The sequence below is a fragment of the Tasmannia lanceolata genome, unplaced genomic scaffold (assembly GCF_043159265.1).
Source record: "Tasmannia lanceolata isolate RefF3 unplaced genomic scaffold, GAP_Taslan_0.1 ptg000006l, whole genome shotgun sequence".
NCBI classification, from domain to species: domain Eukaryota; kingdom Viridiplantae; phylum Streptophyta; class Magnoliopsida; order Canellales; family Winteraceae; genus Tasmannia; species Tasmannia lanceolata.
Genome location: NW_027518683.1, coordinates 46,501,639 through 46,519,529, shown reverse-complemented (window position 1 = coordinate 46,519,529; position 17,891 = coordinate 46,501,639). Strand labels below are relative to the sequence as shown.

Below are 17,891 nucleotides of genomic sequence, written 5' to 3'. Positions count from 1 at the left end.
GATTTTTCGCATTGACTGGCATGACGAATATCCTGAATGTGCCTTATCATCGATACGTGTACGGTTGAAAAACGAGCACTCCTCTTTCTTCATTGGCTACGATGGTCGTTGCTGAGTCAGCTTCTGGTACAGAAATGGATAAACGTCGCCAAAATATTAGGAAAATGAAAAGTACGGGTAGACACGTGGCACAATAAGGTTAGCCTCTGTCGGTCCTATTTCTTGCAAATAGCTCGTTCGGTGTCGATTCCTCGCACTCGTCTCTGCACGCGATGCAACGGGGCCGCTTCAAATCACTTCTCTCTCTAAAATTTTCTCTCTCTACAACTCTCTCCATAAATAGTGGACTTGTGGTAGAGCCTCTGATATGTGTCTAGTGTTTCACCAACCCAAGTGTTTCTCTCTTCTTACTACAAAAACTCTGATTTTTTTCCACCATTTTCTTCATTATCACCTTATACTCGTTCTGTTGTTATTCTGTGTTTTTTGAGAGAGATTTAGAGGAGTCATGTGTGGAATACTAGCACTTCTAGGTTGCTCGGCCGATTCTCGGTTGAAACGCGTCCGAGTTCTCGAGCTTTCTCGCAGGCAATCTCTCTTCTTCTACTTGTTTTTTTAATCTACCAGTAATGAATTATCTTCTCTAAAAGCTTGAGAAATGCTTGTTTTTGTTCTTTAGTAATGAATGTTCTTTTGTAAAATCTTGAGCTTTCACTTTTGTTTCATTGTGTTTTCCACGTCTTTTCACCCCACTTTTGTTCCCTGGGGGTTAGTTTGTTTGGTGGGTCAGGGTTGAACCTGTGACTTTTCATTCCCTATGTTGGGTGTTCTTCGTTTATGTTGATTAGTTGGAAATTTTTTAGGGAAATGATATCAGCACAGCCTTTTGTTATATGCACGGTTCTAGCCAGTCTTTTCTTTTTTAATTGGCGTGGAGAATTTTTTGGGAACTGTAAATTCTGTAATAACCTTTTGATAGCTCTATAAATACTAAGAGACAAGTGGGTCCACTTAGGTTAGTGCAAATATCAAAACATGGTCGTGCAACTCGTGTCAAGATCATTTCCCTCTTTGTATAGTGACAGTACTATATCTGTTTGGTTGCCGGTTTTTTTTTTTTTTTTTAATTCTTGAGACTTTTGTGGGATTTCCTCAGGAACACCCACGTTTGGTTGGTGGGCCCAAAATAATCCCAAGAACCAAAATAACTTCGCACGAAACCTGAGGAAGGAAAAAAAATACTCCCAGGAACCAAAATAATCCCAGGAACCAAAAATAAGCTTGAGAAGAATTTTTTTCTTCCCAACAGTTCAAGCAACCAAACAACCTCGTCAACCAAATATGGGTTTTTTTTTTTTACTGGGATACTTCTAGGACTTTTTTTTTTCCCACCAGTCTCCTTGGATTTTTTTCTCCCACAAAAATCCCAGGAAAAAAAAAAACCCTGCAACCAAACAGAGGTGCTAGCACAACATGTTTTAATAATGGCACAAAGCCAGCTTGGCTTTTCTATTTTAATTGGCCTGTGAGAGCTTTTTGGGCAACTATTACCTTTGACTGCTCTTTAAATGCAAAAGACAAGATGAGTTAGTGAGAATACCAAAACATGTTTAGGCTGATATCATTTCCCTTTCTTCTATACTTCTCTAATTTGTTGAAGATTGTTACAATTCCAGAAATGCTATCAACATTCAGTAGACAAATTGTTGACTAATTGAATATATTGTTGTATGATGCATGTAAAAAATTTTGGGGCATGGCTTGTATATATTGAAATGGTATGTTCACCCCCTTTTCCAGCATTTTCACACCCACTTGTTTATTCCCAAAAAAAATGGCTGTGTTTTCTTCCCTTTTGTTTGTGCTTTCCAAATATTTTCTTGAAAATAATCTTATTTCATGAAAAGATAAACCAGAAATAGGGTGAAAATCCTGAGCAAAGGGGTTGGAAATACCATTTTATACATATAATTTGCTTTTTCTAGTCTAGATGGCTCCTTTATTTTCTTCACCATGCCCTTCTCATGCTTGTCATGTTACATATCTGCACTATCCCATCACGCAAGACCACCTAGGATAGTTATCTCCGAAAAAAATAAGCCTGACTTTCTGATGATGTGATAAAAAATCCTTCTATAAACAACAGCCCACATAAGACTATGAATTTGATCTTATTTATTTAATTTTTATCTACTTTTTCTTTCTTTCTGTTTTAATAATAATTATGTTGATGAAAAAACTGACGGTTTGGGAAATAGAATACACTTTATTTCGAAAATCTCTAACAAATTATTTGGCAAGTGAATTGTGTTTATGCTAAAGAAACTGTAATCTATGATGTGGGGATGGAGTAAATAATATAATAACATAAGACTATGAATTTGATCTTATGTTTTTGTATGGAAATCACATGAGTTGATGTAGATGGTTTGTTGTGGCAGATTGAAGCACAGAGGGCCAGATTGGAGTGGGATCTACCAACATGGGGGCTTCTTTTTAGCCCATCAACGGCTAGCGATCATCGATCCTGCTTCTGGAGATCAACCTCTCTTTAATGAGGACAAAGTCATTGTTGTGACGGTATTTGGAAATTAATTCTTTTTGCTTGTTAATGCTGACAATTGGGACATGTTATTGTTTCCTCATGGAAAAAATGCTTCAATTTGTTCTTTTTTGTTTTTACTTTTTAGAGTTCTTCTCTCAACATAATCACAATTTTCTTCTTCTTTTATGTATTTTTGATTGCTCGATAATTGACTAAAGGATGATGATGTTTAAAATAGGTGAATGGAGAGATTTACAACCATGAAGAGCTTAGGAAATGCTTATCTAATCATGAATTCTGAACCGGTAGCGACTGCGATGTTATTGCCCATCTGGTGAGTGTTTCTGATTCCGAAGTTGGTGAATTTTTAGGACTTTAGTTATCTTGACTTATCCCCACCCCACTACTTCAAAGTTTAATTTTTTTGAATTCAAATGTACAAGCCCAGTTGATGAATGATTAGATGAATTAATTCAATGTTTCAAACACAACAGTAGACTTTTTTGTTTTCATTTGGGCTTTGGAATTTTCACTTTCTTCTTTGATTTCTAGGTCTTTTATTGTAAGTAACTTGTAATTATGTTCTTACTCTAATAGTATGAAGAATATGGAGAAGATTTTGTGGACATGTTGGATGGAATGTTCTCATTCGTGCTGTTGGACACACGTGACAACAGTTTCATCATCGCCCGAGATGCGATAGGGATCACATCCCTCTACATTGGCTGGGGACTTGATGGTAATTAAGCATCTCTGTGTTATTTCATTGCTCTGTCTCTGATCTATGTGGAGTGTTTTCTGTTTCTGAATCAAAATTCCAATTTTGACAAAGTTATTTCTCTCCTAACCTGCTATGAGTTGTGACTTGTGACTGTTAACAAAAGAGCTAGGAACATAATTTTGTTTCCTCTTTCTATTCTTCATTTCTTTACAGGTTCTGTTTGGATTTCATCTGAAATGAAGGGACTGAATGATGATTGCGAACATTTTGAAAGCTTTCCTCCTGGTCACATATATTCCAGTAAAGAAGGTGACAGAGTTATCCCTGAGGAGCTTTTTGATTGTTTATTGAGCTCTGTTTTTTTAACTGTTTCTTTGAAATGAACGCAGGTGGCTTTCAGAGATGGTATAACCACCCTTGGTATTCAGAGGCCATTCCTTCAACTCCATACGATCCACTGGTTTTGAGAAAGGCGTTTGAAGATGTGAGCAACTCAAATTGCAATATGTTTTGAAAGATTTTCCACTGAGAAACCTCGAAATCAAATTCCAATATTGCATAAAAAAAGTAATTAGCTTCACATATTTAGAGATTCCTAGAGTGCCATAGTAAAAACATTGCGTATATTAATCTTGTTATGATAATAGAAGCCTAAATATAGAAGCCTGCATAATAGAAATTCATGGTGTCCTTCGTACATATATATATATATATATACATATATATATATATATATACATATATATATATACATATATATATATATATATATATATATATATATATATATCTTATATGCTTCCTTTATTTTTTCTTCCATCTATGTGCGATGGTGTTTGCTTAGTGCATTCGTCAGTTTCCATGACTCATGTCACTAAAGAAATCAATTTTTCTTGTACATTTCATAGGCTGTGATTAAGAGGCTGATGACTGATGTACCCTTTGGTGTGTTGCTCTCTGGGGGGCTTGATTCATCATTGGTTGCCGCTGTTACAGCACGTCATTTGGCTGGGACCAAGGCTGCCAAGCAGTGGGGAGCACAACTTCATTCCTTTTGTGTTGGACTTGAGGTTAGTATAACATGCCTATTATACCTTTCCCCTAATTTCAACTAGGGATTTACTACAAATCCAATTTCCTCTGTTTATTACTCAGGGTTCACCCGATTTGAAGGCCGGGAAGGAGGTTGCAGATTATCTTGGGACCGTTCACCATGAATTTCACTTTACTGTTCAGGTACCTGAACTAGATTTGTCTTCAAGTTGTATAAAATGGATTTCATGTACATTTCTTTTTCCTTGAAGTTAAGAAATAAGGTTTTGTGGTTTCGGTAAAATGGCAGGATGGTATTGATGCCATTGAAGATGTTATCTACCATATCGAAACATATGATGTAACCACAATCAGGGCAAGCACACCCATGTTTCTTATGTCTCGCAAGATCAAGGCCTTAGGAGTAAAGATGGTTCTCTCTGGTGAAGGTTCTGATGAAATATTTGGAGGGTACTTGTATTTTCACAAGGCTCCTAACAAGGAAGAATTCCATCATGAGACGTGTCGCAAGGTGCGTATCTGGTTCAACTCTGTGCTTTCACGTGACTATGTTACATTAGTAATAGATTTTTGTTATAAATGGCTCAACTTAGAATTCCCATTTCCGTCCTGAGCTTGGGCTTGTGTTTACAATTCTATATCTTAGCTAATGGTAGTGTAAATATTGGTTAGCATTCTCATGGTCAAATTAAATCCCAAAATTTGCAAAGTAATCTCTGATTTTGGCCTCCTTGTTGATTTCTTTATTGAGATTACTCTTATTTTGGCCTCCTTGTTGATTTTTTATTGAAACCTTTACATTTTTATCCAATTGTTTGTTCCAGCATTCTCTACAAATTTATTGTGGAATTCCTTACACGAGAAAGGTCCTTTGATGCAGTCTTTGATGTTACCTGGATTTTGCAATTATGTCAGAGATTGCAATCATATAATTTTATAATTGTGGTTAATAGATTGTTAATACTGTTGTCTCACAGATAAAGGCCCTTCACCAATATGACTGCTTGAGAGCTAACAAAGCAACTTCTGCATGGGGATTGGAAGCTCGTGTACCATTTTTTGATAAACAATTCATAAATGTTGCAATGGATATTGATCCTGAATGGAAGATGGTACGTATGGAACATGCATTATTATATAACTATCAAATTTCCTATAAAACTAGCAAAAAGTACTGTTCCTTTTTATATCTATAGTCATTACACCTAAAAGCTTCTTAAATACAAATTTACTGTTTTTATATATGTAATCATACCTTCTAAAAGCTTCTTAAATGCATTTTTGTGTCTGTGATTTGTGTCAGATAAAATCAGATCTTGGACGGATTGAGAAGTGGGTGTTGAGAAAGGCTTTTGATGATGAAGAAAATCCTTATCTGCCAAAGGTCAAAATCATGTTACACATATACACGTAAATGCTAATTATGTATGATAATCTGTAGAAAAAGGTCTATTCCACAAGCATTGGCACTTAAGATGCGATCCCTACATTATTTATTGATGCATGTGTGACTTTATGAATATAACTAACAAGTATACCTTTTTTTCTGTTCTGCAGCATATTCTCTATAGGCAGAAAGAGCAGTTTAGTGATGGTGTGGGCTACAGTTGGATTGATGGACTCAAAGCCCATGCAACTCAACATGTAAACTCTCTCTCTCTCTCTCTCTCTCTCTCTGAATACTTTGTTCACTCTTCTTTTAACTCTGTTTTATCTTTTCCAGGTGACAGATAAAATGATGCTCAATGCAAAACACATCTTCCCACACAATACACCTATCACCAAGGAAGCATACTACTACAGAATGATCTTTGAAAGGTTCTTCCCACAGGTAATTAGCTGAAACTAGGTTTGATTATATAGAAATATGTTATGGTGGAAATATAAAAAATTGAATTCACTTTTCTTTCAATACAGAACTCGGCCAGCTTAACAGTCCCAGGGGGTGGAAGTGTTGCTTGCAGCACATCCAAGGCTCTTGAATGGGATGCAGAGTGGTCCAACAACCCTGACCCTTCAGGTAGAGCTGCCTTGGGAGTCCATGTCTCCGCATATGATCCGATATCTTCATCAATTCGACTTGGGAATGTCTCTTCTAAGATTGTTAACAAGAAGCCAAGGATGGTTGAACTGAATCCCCCATCCCTCACAATTACAACCTAGTATCTTCCATAAAATTATGTTTTAAGTTGTTAATAAAACTTGTCATGTTTGAAGAAAGTATAGTTGTTTGTAGACCAGTATGTAATACTGCTGCGGTTGGAAGAACTCTTTATGTATATTTGAAATTAATTATCTAATGCATGAATGGTTTCCTATTTTCATAGTGCTTACAAATATGAATAAAATAGTTGATTCCATGTATCGGGCACTCCAGACAAACACCAATGTATGCAGTCGGTGTAGTGTTGTGGGTCTGATTTTGGCTCCTCTGTCAATTACTTCCCTTGTGATTCTGTGTAAACCGATGTATGTCCGTCTATCCGGTGCTCTGAGAGTTGTGTTATGTTAATGGAGGAGACAAGAACCTTCATTTTATCAACTATACTCATTACCACATTCATCCGTCGATCGTCGCATAAGGCATTTCGTGGAATGGCTGTTGCACTAGAGTGCAGCCACCTCAGATGATTTAAATGAATAAGACAAAATCTGAGCCTATGTGGCTGCTCTCTCATGTAACAGCCGTTGCGCGAAATGCCTTATGCGATGGTCCCTAGCAAATCCCTTGTGGCCAAGTTTGGATACCCACAAGATTTAGATTTGGATTTCTCACATTTGCAGTTGAGATTTGGAACTCGATCAGATCCTTAGATTTCCAAATCAGCTATAACAGTCTCGCAGCAGCAGGGAGACTTCTCTCTCTCTCTCTCTCTCACACACACACACACACACACACACACACACACACACAACATGAGCATGAGGATGATTGATGAATTTTGTATCCAAAACTCAAATCCAAATACAAATACAAAAGCGTGAGGTATCCAAACGTAGCCTATATGAATTGAAGGCCCCGCTTTTGAACTTCGTAGGTTTGATTTTCAACATCTAAGACGAATGGCTTAGTTATTAGCGTTATTTTACTTTCAAAGGATAACAATAATAAGTAAAGAAAGATTTGGTATGACAAGCATTGAAACTTCTAGTACCACAATGCTTGGGAAAGAAAAATGTACAGGAAGAAGAGACTATAAATTATGGGTCTTGCTTCCTTCTCATTATTCAGAGACAAGTTTTTGTTGGAAATAATCTAGGGGTCAAATAGATTAGTTCAACAAAACTAGTGATATATTTAATTGAAATGAAATAAAGAAAGGGTTACCTTTGATGATCCCGAATGTAAACCGCAAATCCGTAACCAAAGATCAAAGCATATATGTGAGGAATTGAGAAGAATTTAGTGGTAGAGGCACGTTACGGAATAACGCTACCCTTAAGATAGATTATCGCCCCCACCACGTTTGGTATGCAATCGGGTTCTCTTGCGACCTATCTTCAGGATACAACACCACTATACTTGTCTTTGACGGTGTGCACGCACCGGCTTGGACCTTGCGAACACGATATATGCTGAACAATTTGCCCGAAAGAAATCTTACAAATGCTTAAAGCTTGAAACTTGTAAAAATACAAGTATAAAAGAAGAAAACTCAAAACGGAGAGCAAGATCAAGGGACTGTTTTTTAGTGAGGAAAAACAAGAGGAAGAAGATAGCCTTTTGTAGGACACACTAAAGAAGTGTATATAGCAACAAGCCTTCAACCCTCAATGTCTCTCTCATACCCAAACGTTTCTCCCTTTATTGCAAAAAGGAGTTGCAAATAAAATATTAAATAATCATAAAAGTGTTGAAGAGACATGGCCCAAAACATATAAAATATTAAAGATAGAATAAAAGGTGTATAAAGAAATCAGTTACACCATATAAAATTTTTGAAATTTCATTCAAAAGTCATATTATCCTTTAAAGCCTTTAAATGCTTAAAATATCCAACAGTTTTCATATTATGTGAAGTCCTATGACAAGCTTTGGTAGAACACAAAATTGAAGTTGGTAGATAAACAGTTTGGACCTGCTTCTGAATGGAAAATGCTACAAACCATGCTCCGCCAAATGTTATTGAGAACACCTTGATTGGATAATCCAACACCCTTGATCCATAAGCCTCATTTATGTTACGACCAAGAAATGATAATCCATTGATTTTTGTAGTTCTTTCTCTTGGGCATGAGATGTCATTTGGGATGGGACCACGACCATGTGGGTCGCCTCATGATTCTGTGCATGATCAATGATCTTTGATTTCACATACATGTCCATGCGTGAGACCCAAAAATTGCTTGTTACCATTCACCGCGAAAATGACTTCTACCTAGTCATTTTTCATGAAAAATATGGCATTCATGGTTTTTTTATTCTTCTCCTTGGTGATGGAAAAATGAGGTGGAGCTCATCCTTGTATCTCTTCTACTCTACCATGAGGAATGTTAGTCTTTTTAGGACGTAGGACAATAGATTACTATTTATTTGGTTTTTACCTTTTTGTAAAGCTAGTAATGAGTTTCTTTATTTATTAGGATTTGTTTCCTAAGTGTAGTAGGATTTCACTTCTAATTATAGGTGTTCTAATTTTAGTGCTTTCTTTTAAGAAAAGTTTACTAAGTTGGAAATTGCATTTCTTTTATATAAGACATTGTAAGCCATAGTTTTAAATGAATAATGGAAAACTATCAAAGATGTTTGTCACTATCTCTCTCTTCTTCTTCTTCTTCCCTTTCCTAGTGGATTCTAGGGTTCTTCTTCTTCCTCTAGTGGATTCTACGGCAATTATCGGATCGTACGCTTCGGATGCAATTCCACATTTGATCCGCTGTGTTATTTTAGTACCAACTATGGTAGTAGTTATAGTTTTCTTGGTGGGTTGTTTCCGCCTAATTCATCAACTGCTGGAAAAGGGATGCTAAGGAAACTCATCAAAAATTGCCTAATTCATCAATTGCAAAGGAAACTTGCCTAAAATTACCTATAGAAAGTATTTCAATTTCTTCATTTCACATCACCCTCTACATGAAACTCTTCTTCCAGCATATGGGATTAACTTTGACAGAATCTGAGCCTAACTTGGGCCCTCATACAAAGTGGAGCCTTGGAAAAGGTTCCCACAGTAAATCAATCAATCCAGGTTGAGTGATGGAGCTAATCCAAACAATCACACATTTTATATAATAGGATAGGACATGTTAATAAAAAATAACCCAGTACAAAACATGAGGTAATCATAAATTACAGAAAAGATAAAGAGTGCATACAGAATACCACTTGGAGGGAAGTAAACAGTCCAACAAAAAAACTCCACGACAAAGCCTACGTTTTAGATGTTGAAGCTAAATGATAGAAATTTTATCTTCTTAGAAACAAAATAAAGTTCAAATCCACTTTCATGAGCCTATACTTTGCCTTTTTTAAACCTCACAAAATTGTTAACTATTACATAATAAATTAGGAGGCATAAAGATCTCTCATTGAACCCTCATACTCTTAACCCTCTATAATATACTACTATATTTTTACATAGAAACTTGACTATGTTGTGATGCTTTCTGGTTCACTAAAACAAATATAAAGTTCATCAAAACTTGCATTTGACTTGGGAACCAAATTTGTTGCATTGTACACATCCTTTAGGAAGTGTGTTCAAATTGGAAAATACACTGGATCCTGTGAGAATACTTCTATAGCCCCAGCAATGTAGAGAACACAAATCAACAATCAACAACTGATGGCTTCATGAAGCCCAATTTCTTCCCTTCAATGTCTTGCCATTGAAAGAGTGGCATTTTTTTTCTTAGTTAAACTCACCGCCTTGACCTTGCTAAGTGGGTCCAGGTATGGGATCTAATTCCATCAAATGTAGGCAGGATTTTGTCTTGAAGGTAATTTGTTAATACGATCAACATGAATATGGTGTTGGCTGCCATCTTACCACCCAGCCCAAAATCATATTTCACGAGAGTTAATTGTCTCCACAGTCTGAGTTTGAGATGTGTGCATGACTTCCAGTATGATACTCTTGGGCAAGCCCCAACACCACCAATGTTGACCTAATATAATATTCACATTTCCAAACTCCAATATATCAGTATTGAGGGGGAAGTTAAATTTGGCAAGAAAGAAAAACAGCGTCCGCAAGAACCTTGGTAATGATGATAAGATGTTTGGTTGGTTCAATGCATTTTCAAGCTGTGGGTAACTGGTAAGAACAAATGATATTCCAATGTCAAAATATACATGAAACAATCTCAAATTGTATAATGAGCAATATGACAAGTCAGACTAGGGGATTTAGATAAAAAAGAAACATCAGACCTTGTTCACTGCGGATATTTTACATAGTTGATTTCCTACATTTTTTTCAACAGTGACAACCAAATTTTCAACAATGAGAACACCATACGATCAATGTAGAAAGTAGAAACACCCTTCAACTTAAATGGACATAAAAAAGATAAGACCCATATAGCCATTTGATAGACATCAAGGATTAGGGAAGCATGCATGTAACACTTGACAGCATTTTGGGAGTTAGATATACCCCTCGGTCCAAAATGGAAAGTAAAGCCAAGATGTCCAAATACATAATAACTAAGTTATAGTGGCAACGATTTTCCCATCACGAATAACAAAGAACTTCACGAGGGTTCAAAACACTGGAACCACTATTTAAAAACTTTGACTCAATCATTGATTAGCCCAGGTTGATTCGGTTTTTGGCCCAGCTGCGTTAATCATAAACTCCCTCGGCTCACTAGAGTCAATAAAAATTCGGGTTTACTTTAGGAAAGTCCTTGTTCAAGGATGAGAAATATCCATATTTAATCTACCACTTCCATCAAAGTTTAATATTCAATTCCAAATACCTTGGTCCTAGAGAAGAACGCTCTGGTCTCATTAGGAGTCACTGTAGAATCAACCCAATTGGCCCATATGTTCAAACCCATCCTATAAGCAGTCGGTGCTTCAAGCTCCTCAAACTCTTCTTCTCCATTTGAAAAACCTGCGCTCAATCGATCTTCCAATGGGTATAATGAGATCAATTTTGATAAAAAAAATGATAATTATAACATAAAACAGATCACTTAGTTCAGAATGTTTAAGCATTATGATCTCAGAAGTCTGAAGAACTAATCAGTTATGGAAAAAAGTCATGATGTGCTGCAATTTATTAGCATCATCTAAATTGCTTACTCTATTTGGCTGCATCATCAAAAAATTTAAAAAACTATACTCAATTGTAGGAGTTAGAAGAACTTACAACGACTTTATCTTTAGGCCACTCATCCACCATACATAAGTATTAAACACAAGGATATCCATCCCTATCCAGTTCTTTGCATGCTTGGAGATAGAATCTACTTTCAGTATTTTCATGTTTGGGTCTCCTATTATATGAAGATCGGAATTGGATTCGATAAGGTGTCCGGTAGAATTTAATTGAAGCATTGTACTCCTGTGGGTGCATTGTATAAAACCATTATTAGCTTAATATTCAGAGAAATCTGAGATTTTGGGCCTCTTTGGATTCAACTAAGATTGATTATTTGTGAATAAAACTTTGAATTTAATAGAATTTGCACAGTACGGCCTCTTTTGCAGCCATTAACCATATCATTTCTAAAACTATGATAACCATTATTTGCAAATAATCATATTTAACTTCAAAACCATTTGCATATAAGATTAGATGCAAATAAATTTTATCCAAAGAGGCCCTTAATGTATGGAGTATTGGGGTGTTAGTACCTTGGCTTTGAATACAGATAAAGATTGACCGCGTCTCATGGAATTCTGGTCTGCTGGTATATGAGCTTGTACCATACAGACAAATGATTGTCATTGCCCTCTTTGTAGGATTTTGGTCTACTGGTATATGAGCTTGTACCATACAGACAAATGATTGCCATTGCCCTCTTTGTAGTGAATCACTTACACACATTAGCCTCTTTCCTCTCAGTCTTTCTAGGGCGACTTTCGCATCAAACCTGGAAGATGAAGTCAATACTTATGGGTTTTCAATTATAACATAAAAATTACGCTTTAATGGGGAGTGAGATTTGTTTACAAGTTGGTATATGCCTTGTCTGGAACTAAGTGATATATACATGATGTATATATGAATGTTGAACTATCATGCAATTAAAAATGTTGGGTTCTTCGATAAATTGACATTAATCTATAGTTTTGTATTACTTCCAAACTTGGGAACCGTGAAGCAACCAATTACTCCAATAGGTTAAAGCTATTACAGCTGGTGTTGTTTGATCATTTATACTTTAACACTCCCCCTCACGTGTGTAGACACCCCATTTTGACCAGACCCAAGTTCGTGTCGTTTGGGCAAGGCCTCGTCAAATCAGTGAGTTGAGATCTCAAATTAAACCCTGGGGTAGCTTAGGGTCCCATCAAGGTCCCTGTGAAATTTCGTCAAGATCCGAGCACGTTTGCCTGGCGAACGAGCCAGGGCAGTGTCGTGGTGCAAGTTCAGAAGAGGGAGGGGTGAGATACGTCATTTTCATGTAAAAGAGGGCACTCTTGGCAATTTTATGTTGCTTCCTTCACAAGCAATCTTTTATGGCCTTTGATCAAATCAAAGGGTTTAGATAGAGAGAGAGAAGAAAAATATTCCCCCCCCATGTTTTCTGTTTAGCCCCCTTTGCTAGTATAGAAAAATGGTCACAAATTCACCATATGGGGGGCTATCCAGGAAAAAAAAGGGGGTCGAATATCGCTCCCTTTTTCTTTATAAACCCAAACGAATTAGGGTTTTAGGGAGGAGACCCATTTTCTGGATTACAGAGAGAGGAAGGAGCAGGAGGACCGGCCACCGCAACCCCCATCTTCCATAGCCACACCGCACCCCTAGCTCCGGCCACTCCCCCTCGCCGCCGGCCAACCATCATCTCCACCATCGACCTCCAACCATCATCAACCCCCACCCGAGCCACCATCTTCGGCCGGAGCTCCACCCACCATTGTCACCCCCATCAACACCCCCATCAGCCACAAATCATCTCCTCCATTCTATCTCCCCAACCTTCTACAAGCTTTTGAAACCCATCTCATCATCCCACCCCTCCTCCTGCATCAACCGGAAAAGAGAGAGGAGAAATTTGCAGAGAGAGAGGGGATTTACTCCGGCCCCATCTCCGGTCATCTTCCTCACCACCGCCACCATCTTCTCCAATCGTACCCTCCACTTCACAGCCACCACCTCCACCGCCTCTGCAAACCAAAACCCAAACCCATCTCATTCTCCTCCACCTTCAGTACCACACAGCCGAGAGAGAATGACAGAGAGGGGGAGAATAACAGAGAAAAAAGAGAGAGAGGGATTTCGGCTGTCTTCTCCGACGAGCTCCGCACCTCTCCACCACAGCCACCACCGGAGCTCCGGCCACATATCCCCTGTTGTTTTTTATCCAAAACCCAACTCCACCCAAACCCACTGCAAACCCAGATTTTCGGTCAAACCCTCTTCCATTTAAACCCATTCTCCGATCAAACCACCACCACCGTCAACCTTCTCCGACCAAGCCATCTTCTCCGGCGAACCCCTCCGATCACCATCCCCATCTCCGGCTTCTTCTTCTTCTTCTTCTTCTTCTTCTTGATCTTTCCCCCCAGCCGAAACCCATCTCTGCAACTCCGGCCGGCCACCACCATCTTCTTCTCCGGCCTCATTTTCTGTCGGAACCTAGCAAACCCTTCTCCGATCATCACCCAACCACCTTCACAGCCTCAACCACCTCCATCAGAGCCGCACCCAACCGCCTCCGACCACCATCATCCCCGCCATCCATCACGGCCACCACCTCCATTGAAAACCACCTCCACCCTCCTCCTCCGTCTCCACCATTGATTCACCACCGCCACCGCCGCTGCTCCTCCAACTTCAACCATAAAACAGAGGAGGAGATATTAGCAGAGAGAGGAGAAAAGGAGATCGGGGATTTTCTAATTTGCAGAGGATCTGAGAGAGAGAGAGAGAGAAAGAAGGAAGAGGTGAAAAACAAGGTATGCCCAACTCTCATTTTCTTTAAATTTTTCTATATTGATAGCTCATTTATGCACTTTGATCTGGATCAAAATCATCAATTTCTTACATTTGTGGCCCATTTTGGCATGTTGATTTGTATCTTGATCATATCTGTTGAGTTAGATCTCTACATTGGTAGCCCATTTTGCATTTTGATTTAGATCCAGATCAGATACTTTGATTTGAATTCTTCACTTTTGTAGCCCGTTTAGCACTGTGATTTGGATTCGCGTCAAACCTTCAAATTTCGATTTCTCATGTTTACAGCACATCTTGCATTGTGATAACAGCACTACCCTGTTTTGATAAAGACACTAAATCTGCTTGTTTCACCTTGTTTTGATAATATCGCACCTACTCTCTGTTATCTGCACCATTTTAGCTTGATTTCTCTTATCTGGTTTGTGATGGTTACAATTAAGATGTTCTTGCAATTCACAACCAGATTGTGATTCCATATACATGTGAAATACCCGCGGCCTCCATGCACAGGGCAATTGTATGTCATACCCTTTTAGATCCAATTCATTTATGTGTATTTGCATGGTTGAAGGGTCTCCTTGTTCATGACATGTGTGGACTTAATTTACTTGGAGTGTTTGTAATATCATTTCTCGTAGGTGTTAGGATGCGTGGCATGTATGAACCCAATTATTTGGGGTGTTTACCAAAACAACTGAAGCTTTCTCTAGTATCTGTGATTTGAAAATAATTTTTTATGCATACTTGTACTGGTCTAGCTTGATCGTTTCATTTGGGCTTTGGTATTATGTGAGTGGTGAGAACATTTGGACCATAGCTATCCTCCGTCTTCATCCAGACATTTGTCATTTTCAAGGTTCTGAAGATGAATGGACTGCTCAGGTGAGACTATCTTGAAAGCTTATTGTTTTTATTTCATTAGGCTACCCAGCGGCTGGTCTGGGCTAATTAATTTTATTTTAAATAAATTGTTTAATTGAAGAAGGAAATCAGATGATTTGCACTATTCGATGTCCTTGACACGAATATCGTCTGATTTCAAGGCGGTTTGTAGGAATATTATCCTGTGTATTTGTGATATCAGATGATTACTTTAGCATCATCTGATTTCACCCCCATATCGGGGCAGTGGTACTTGTGGTTGGGCATAGAAGTGTTTAACGTTATTTCTTGCTTTATTAGGCTATCCAGCGGCTGGTCTGGACTAATTAATGTTGTTTATCATTTTATGATTGCTACAGATTGTGCACTCTTTAGTTGTAGATCATATTTTGCTGATATTTGATTTGTTTTTATAATAATTGATTGGAATTTGCGATTATCTGGTAGTATTTTCCTCTCTCTTTGATTAGACTAGCACGGTCTTTTAGATTTCTGTTAGATTTCTTTAGATACTATAACCTGTGCTAGGAGACATACTCTGTCTCGTTAGGCAATCCTCATTTGTAGAATCCTCTCTGAGGTTGCACCTCAATTTGTTCCTCTGTTAATTAGAGACCAATTTGGTCAATTAGTTGTCTTAGCCTTGCTTCCCCCTTGAGGGCAATGATAAGGTTGCTTAGAGCCCATCTTTGTGTGTGTTTAGGAGACCCGCCCGGTCTCATTCTCTTGCTAACCTCCTCTTTGTGTGTCGTTTGGTTTTTGGGAGAACACCCTACTCGGCTTGGCTTCATACCCCTATCCTATATGGGTATTGGGTTGCACATTTGCTGCACCTTAGGGCTAGGTAGCTGTCCGGCCAGGCTGGGTGTTTTACCTTTGCCAAATATGCACAAGGTCTCTTGTTTCCTTTTGCTTGTAAGCTTCTCCTTATTTGATAGTCCATTCGCATAGGAGTCAGCCCTTGATTAGAGAGTCTTTGACTCATTCATCTTTTAGATGGTGTTATTAGAGAGTCTTTGACTCATTTATCTTTTAGTTGGTAATAGTGGAGTCTTTGACTCGTGTTCCTTCTCTTTTAGAGAGTCTTTGACTCATTTGTTTGTGTGATGTTATCAGTGGAGTCTTTGATTTGTATTGTTGTCAGTGGAGTCTTTGACTCGTGTTTCCATCTCTTTTGAAGAGTCTTTGACTCTTGTATCCCTCATTTGCTATCTTTTGAAGAGTCTTTGACTCTAGTATCTCTCAGTTGCTCTTTCTGAAGAGTCTTTGACTCTTGTATCTCTCAGTTGCTCCTTTTGAAGAGTCTTTGACTCTTGTATCTCTCAGTTACTCTGTTTGAAGAGCCTTTGACTCTTGTATCTCTCAGTTGCTCCTTTTGAAGAGTCTTTGACTCTTGTATCTCTCAGTTACTCTGTTTGAAGAGCCTTTGACTCTTGTATCTCTCAGTTACTCTGTTTGAAGAGTCTTTGACTCTTGTATCTTTCGGTTGCTCTTTTTGGAAGTCTTTAGCTCTTTTATCCTTCAGTTGCTTTTATTAGAGAGTCTTTGACTCATTTATTCGTCAGTTACTGCTATTAGAGAGTCTTTGACGCATTTGCTCTTATAATAGTATTATTAGAGCATAGTTTCCCCTGTTAACCCTAGGGTTCGTCCCTAGGGTGTTGTTGTGTATATTCCCTCCGGTCTTTGGCCAAAAGGGTGAAAACATCAGAAATTTTAAAATCCATAAACATTGAAATCATTAAAAATCTCAAAAACACTAGAAACTTAAAGCATAAAAAAATAATTGATTTGCTGTAAGTGTTTGATAGGTAGAGAGTTCGATTTTCGAACTACGTTGGCTTGATCCTCTTCCACGAGATACGTAGTGCAGCTTGGGATCTTCATCCCAACTCCAACCAAACTTTGTAAATAAATGCTTTAACCTTTTTTCTTCAAAACCTTGTTTTCAAAAAGATCTTCCTCTAGAGTTAGGAGTTTGTCCTAGATAGAGAGTTTTAGAGTTAGGAGTTTGTCTTTTACTTGTTGTGTGCTTGTTTGTGTTGTTTTAGAGTTAGGAGTTTGTCTTTTGTTGTGTGCTTGTTGTGTGTTTGTATCAGAGTTAGGAGTTTGTCCTAGCTAGGAGCGCCTCCGTCCAGTCAGTTGGCGATTCACATCGCCGACTGATGACTAGGTCTAAGATGCGTTAGTGATCCCATTGTTTTCCTTAGGACGCACCGCCTAGTTACACATAGGAACCACCTGCATTAGCTTAGGGCTAATCTGCATTTAGTTAGGGCATATAGGGTGTCCTAAAATCCACCATTCACTGGAATTTAAATAATCGTACAAGAAACTTTAATAACTAGTCCGGTCTTTTAGATCGAGTCTAGGATAGAGGTCTAGGTGTCTTAGGCATCCTAGCTTAGAATAGGCGCGAAGAACTACGTTGCCTTGATTCTCGTGGAGGCGGGGATACGTAGGCTTCTTTGGATGAACATCAGACCATCCGAGGACTCGGGCTAAATCGTTTAGAGTCTTAGGATTTGTTGTGTTGTTATATTGTATATTTTGTTGTGTTTTCTTACTTTCTTGTGCAGACCCTATACCTGTAGCTGTAGCATGCATG

The 17,891-nt window shown here is 38.2% G+C and overlaps 2 protein-coding genes across 5 annotated transcripts in view; one reads left to right on the top strand and one right to left on the bottom strand.

Annotated features, from left to right (window-relative positions):
* Positions 1-315: 315 nt before the first annotated feature.
* On the top strand, positions 316-6,641 carry LOC143880384 (asparagine synthetase [glutamine-hydrolyzing]-like). The gene is made up of 14 exons (XM_077383322.1): positions 316-588; positions 2,442-2,580; positions 2,784-2,879; positions 3,143-3,284; positions 3,480-3,575; positions 3,656-3,750; positions 4,175-4,336; positions 4,422-4,502; positions 4,609-4,830; positions 5,297-5,431; positions 5,623-5,703; positions 5,877-5,963; positions 6,043-6,150; positions 6,237-6,641. The coding sequence occupies exons 4-14, from the start codon at positions 3,173-3,175 to the stop codon at positions 6,480-6,482; spliced, it is 1,425 nt and encodes a 474-aa protein (XP_077239437.1). The 5' UTR covers positions 316-588; positions 2,442-2,580; positions 2,784-2,879; positions 3,143-3,172; the 3' UTR covers positions 6,483-6,641.
* A 4,006-nt stretch (positions 6,642-10,647) lies between these two features.
* LOC143880385 (protein trichome birefringence-like 3) overlaps positions 10,648-17,891 on the bottom strand; it is a 25,758-nt gene continuing 18,514 nt past the window's right edge. For 2 of the 4 annotated variants that reach the window (XM_077383323.1, XM_077383326.1), the window contains exon 4: positions 10,648-12,365. The gene's annotated coding sequence lies outside the window, so the exon portion shown is untranslated. The remainder of the gene's footprint in view (positions 12,366-17,891) is intronic. The other 2 variants (XM_077383324.1, XM_077383325.1) reach the window with 2 other exon arrangements.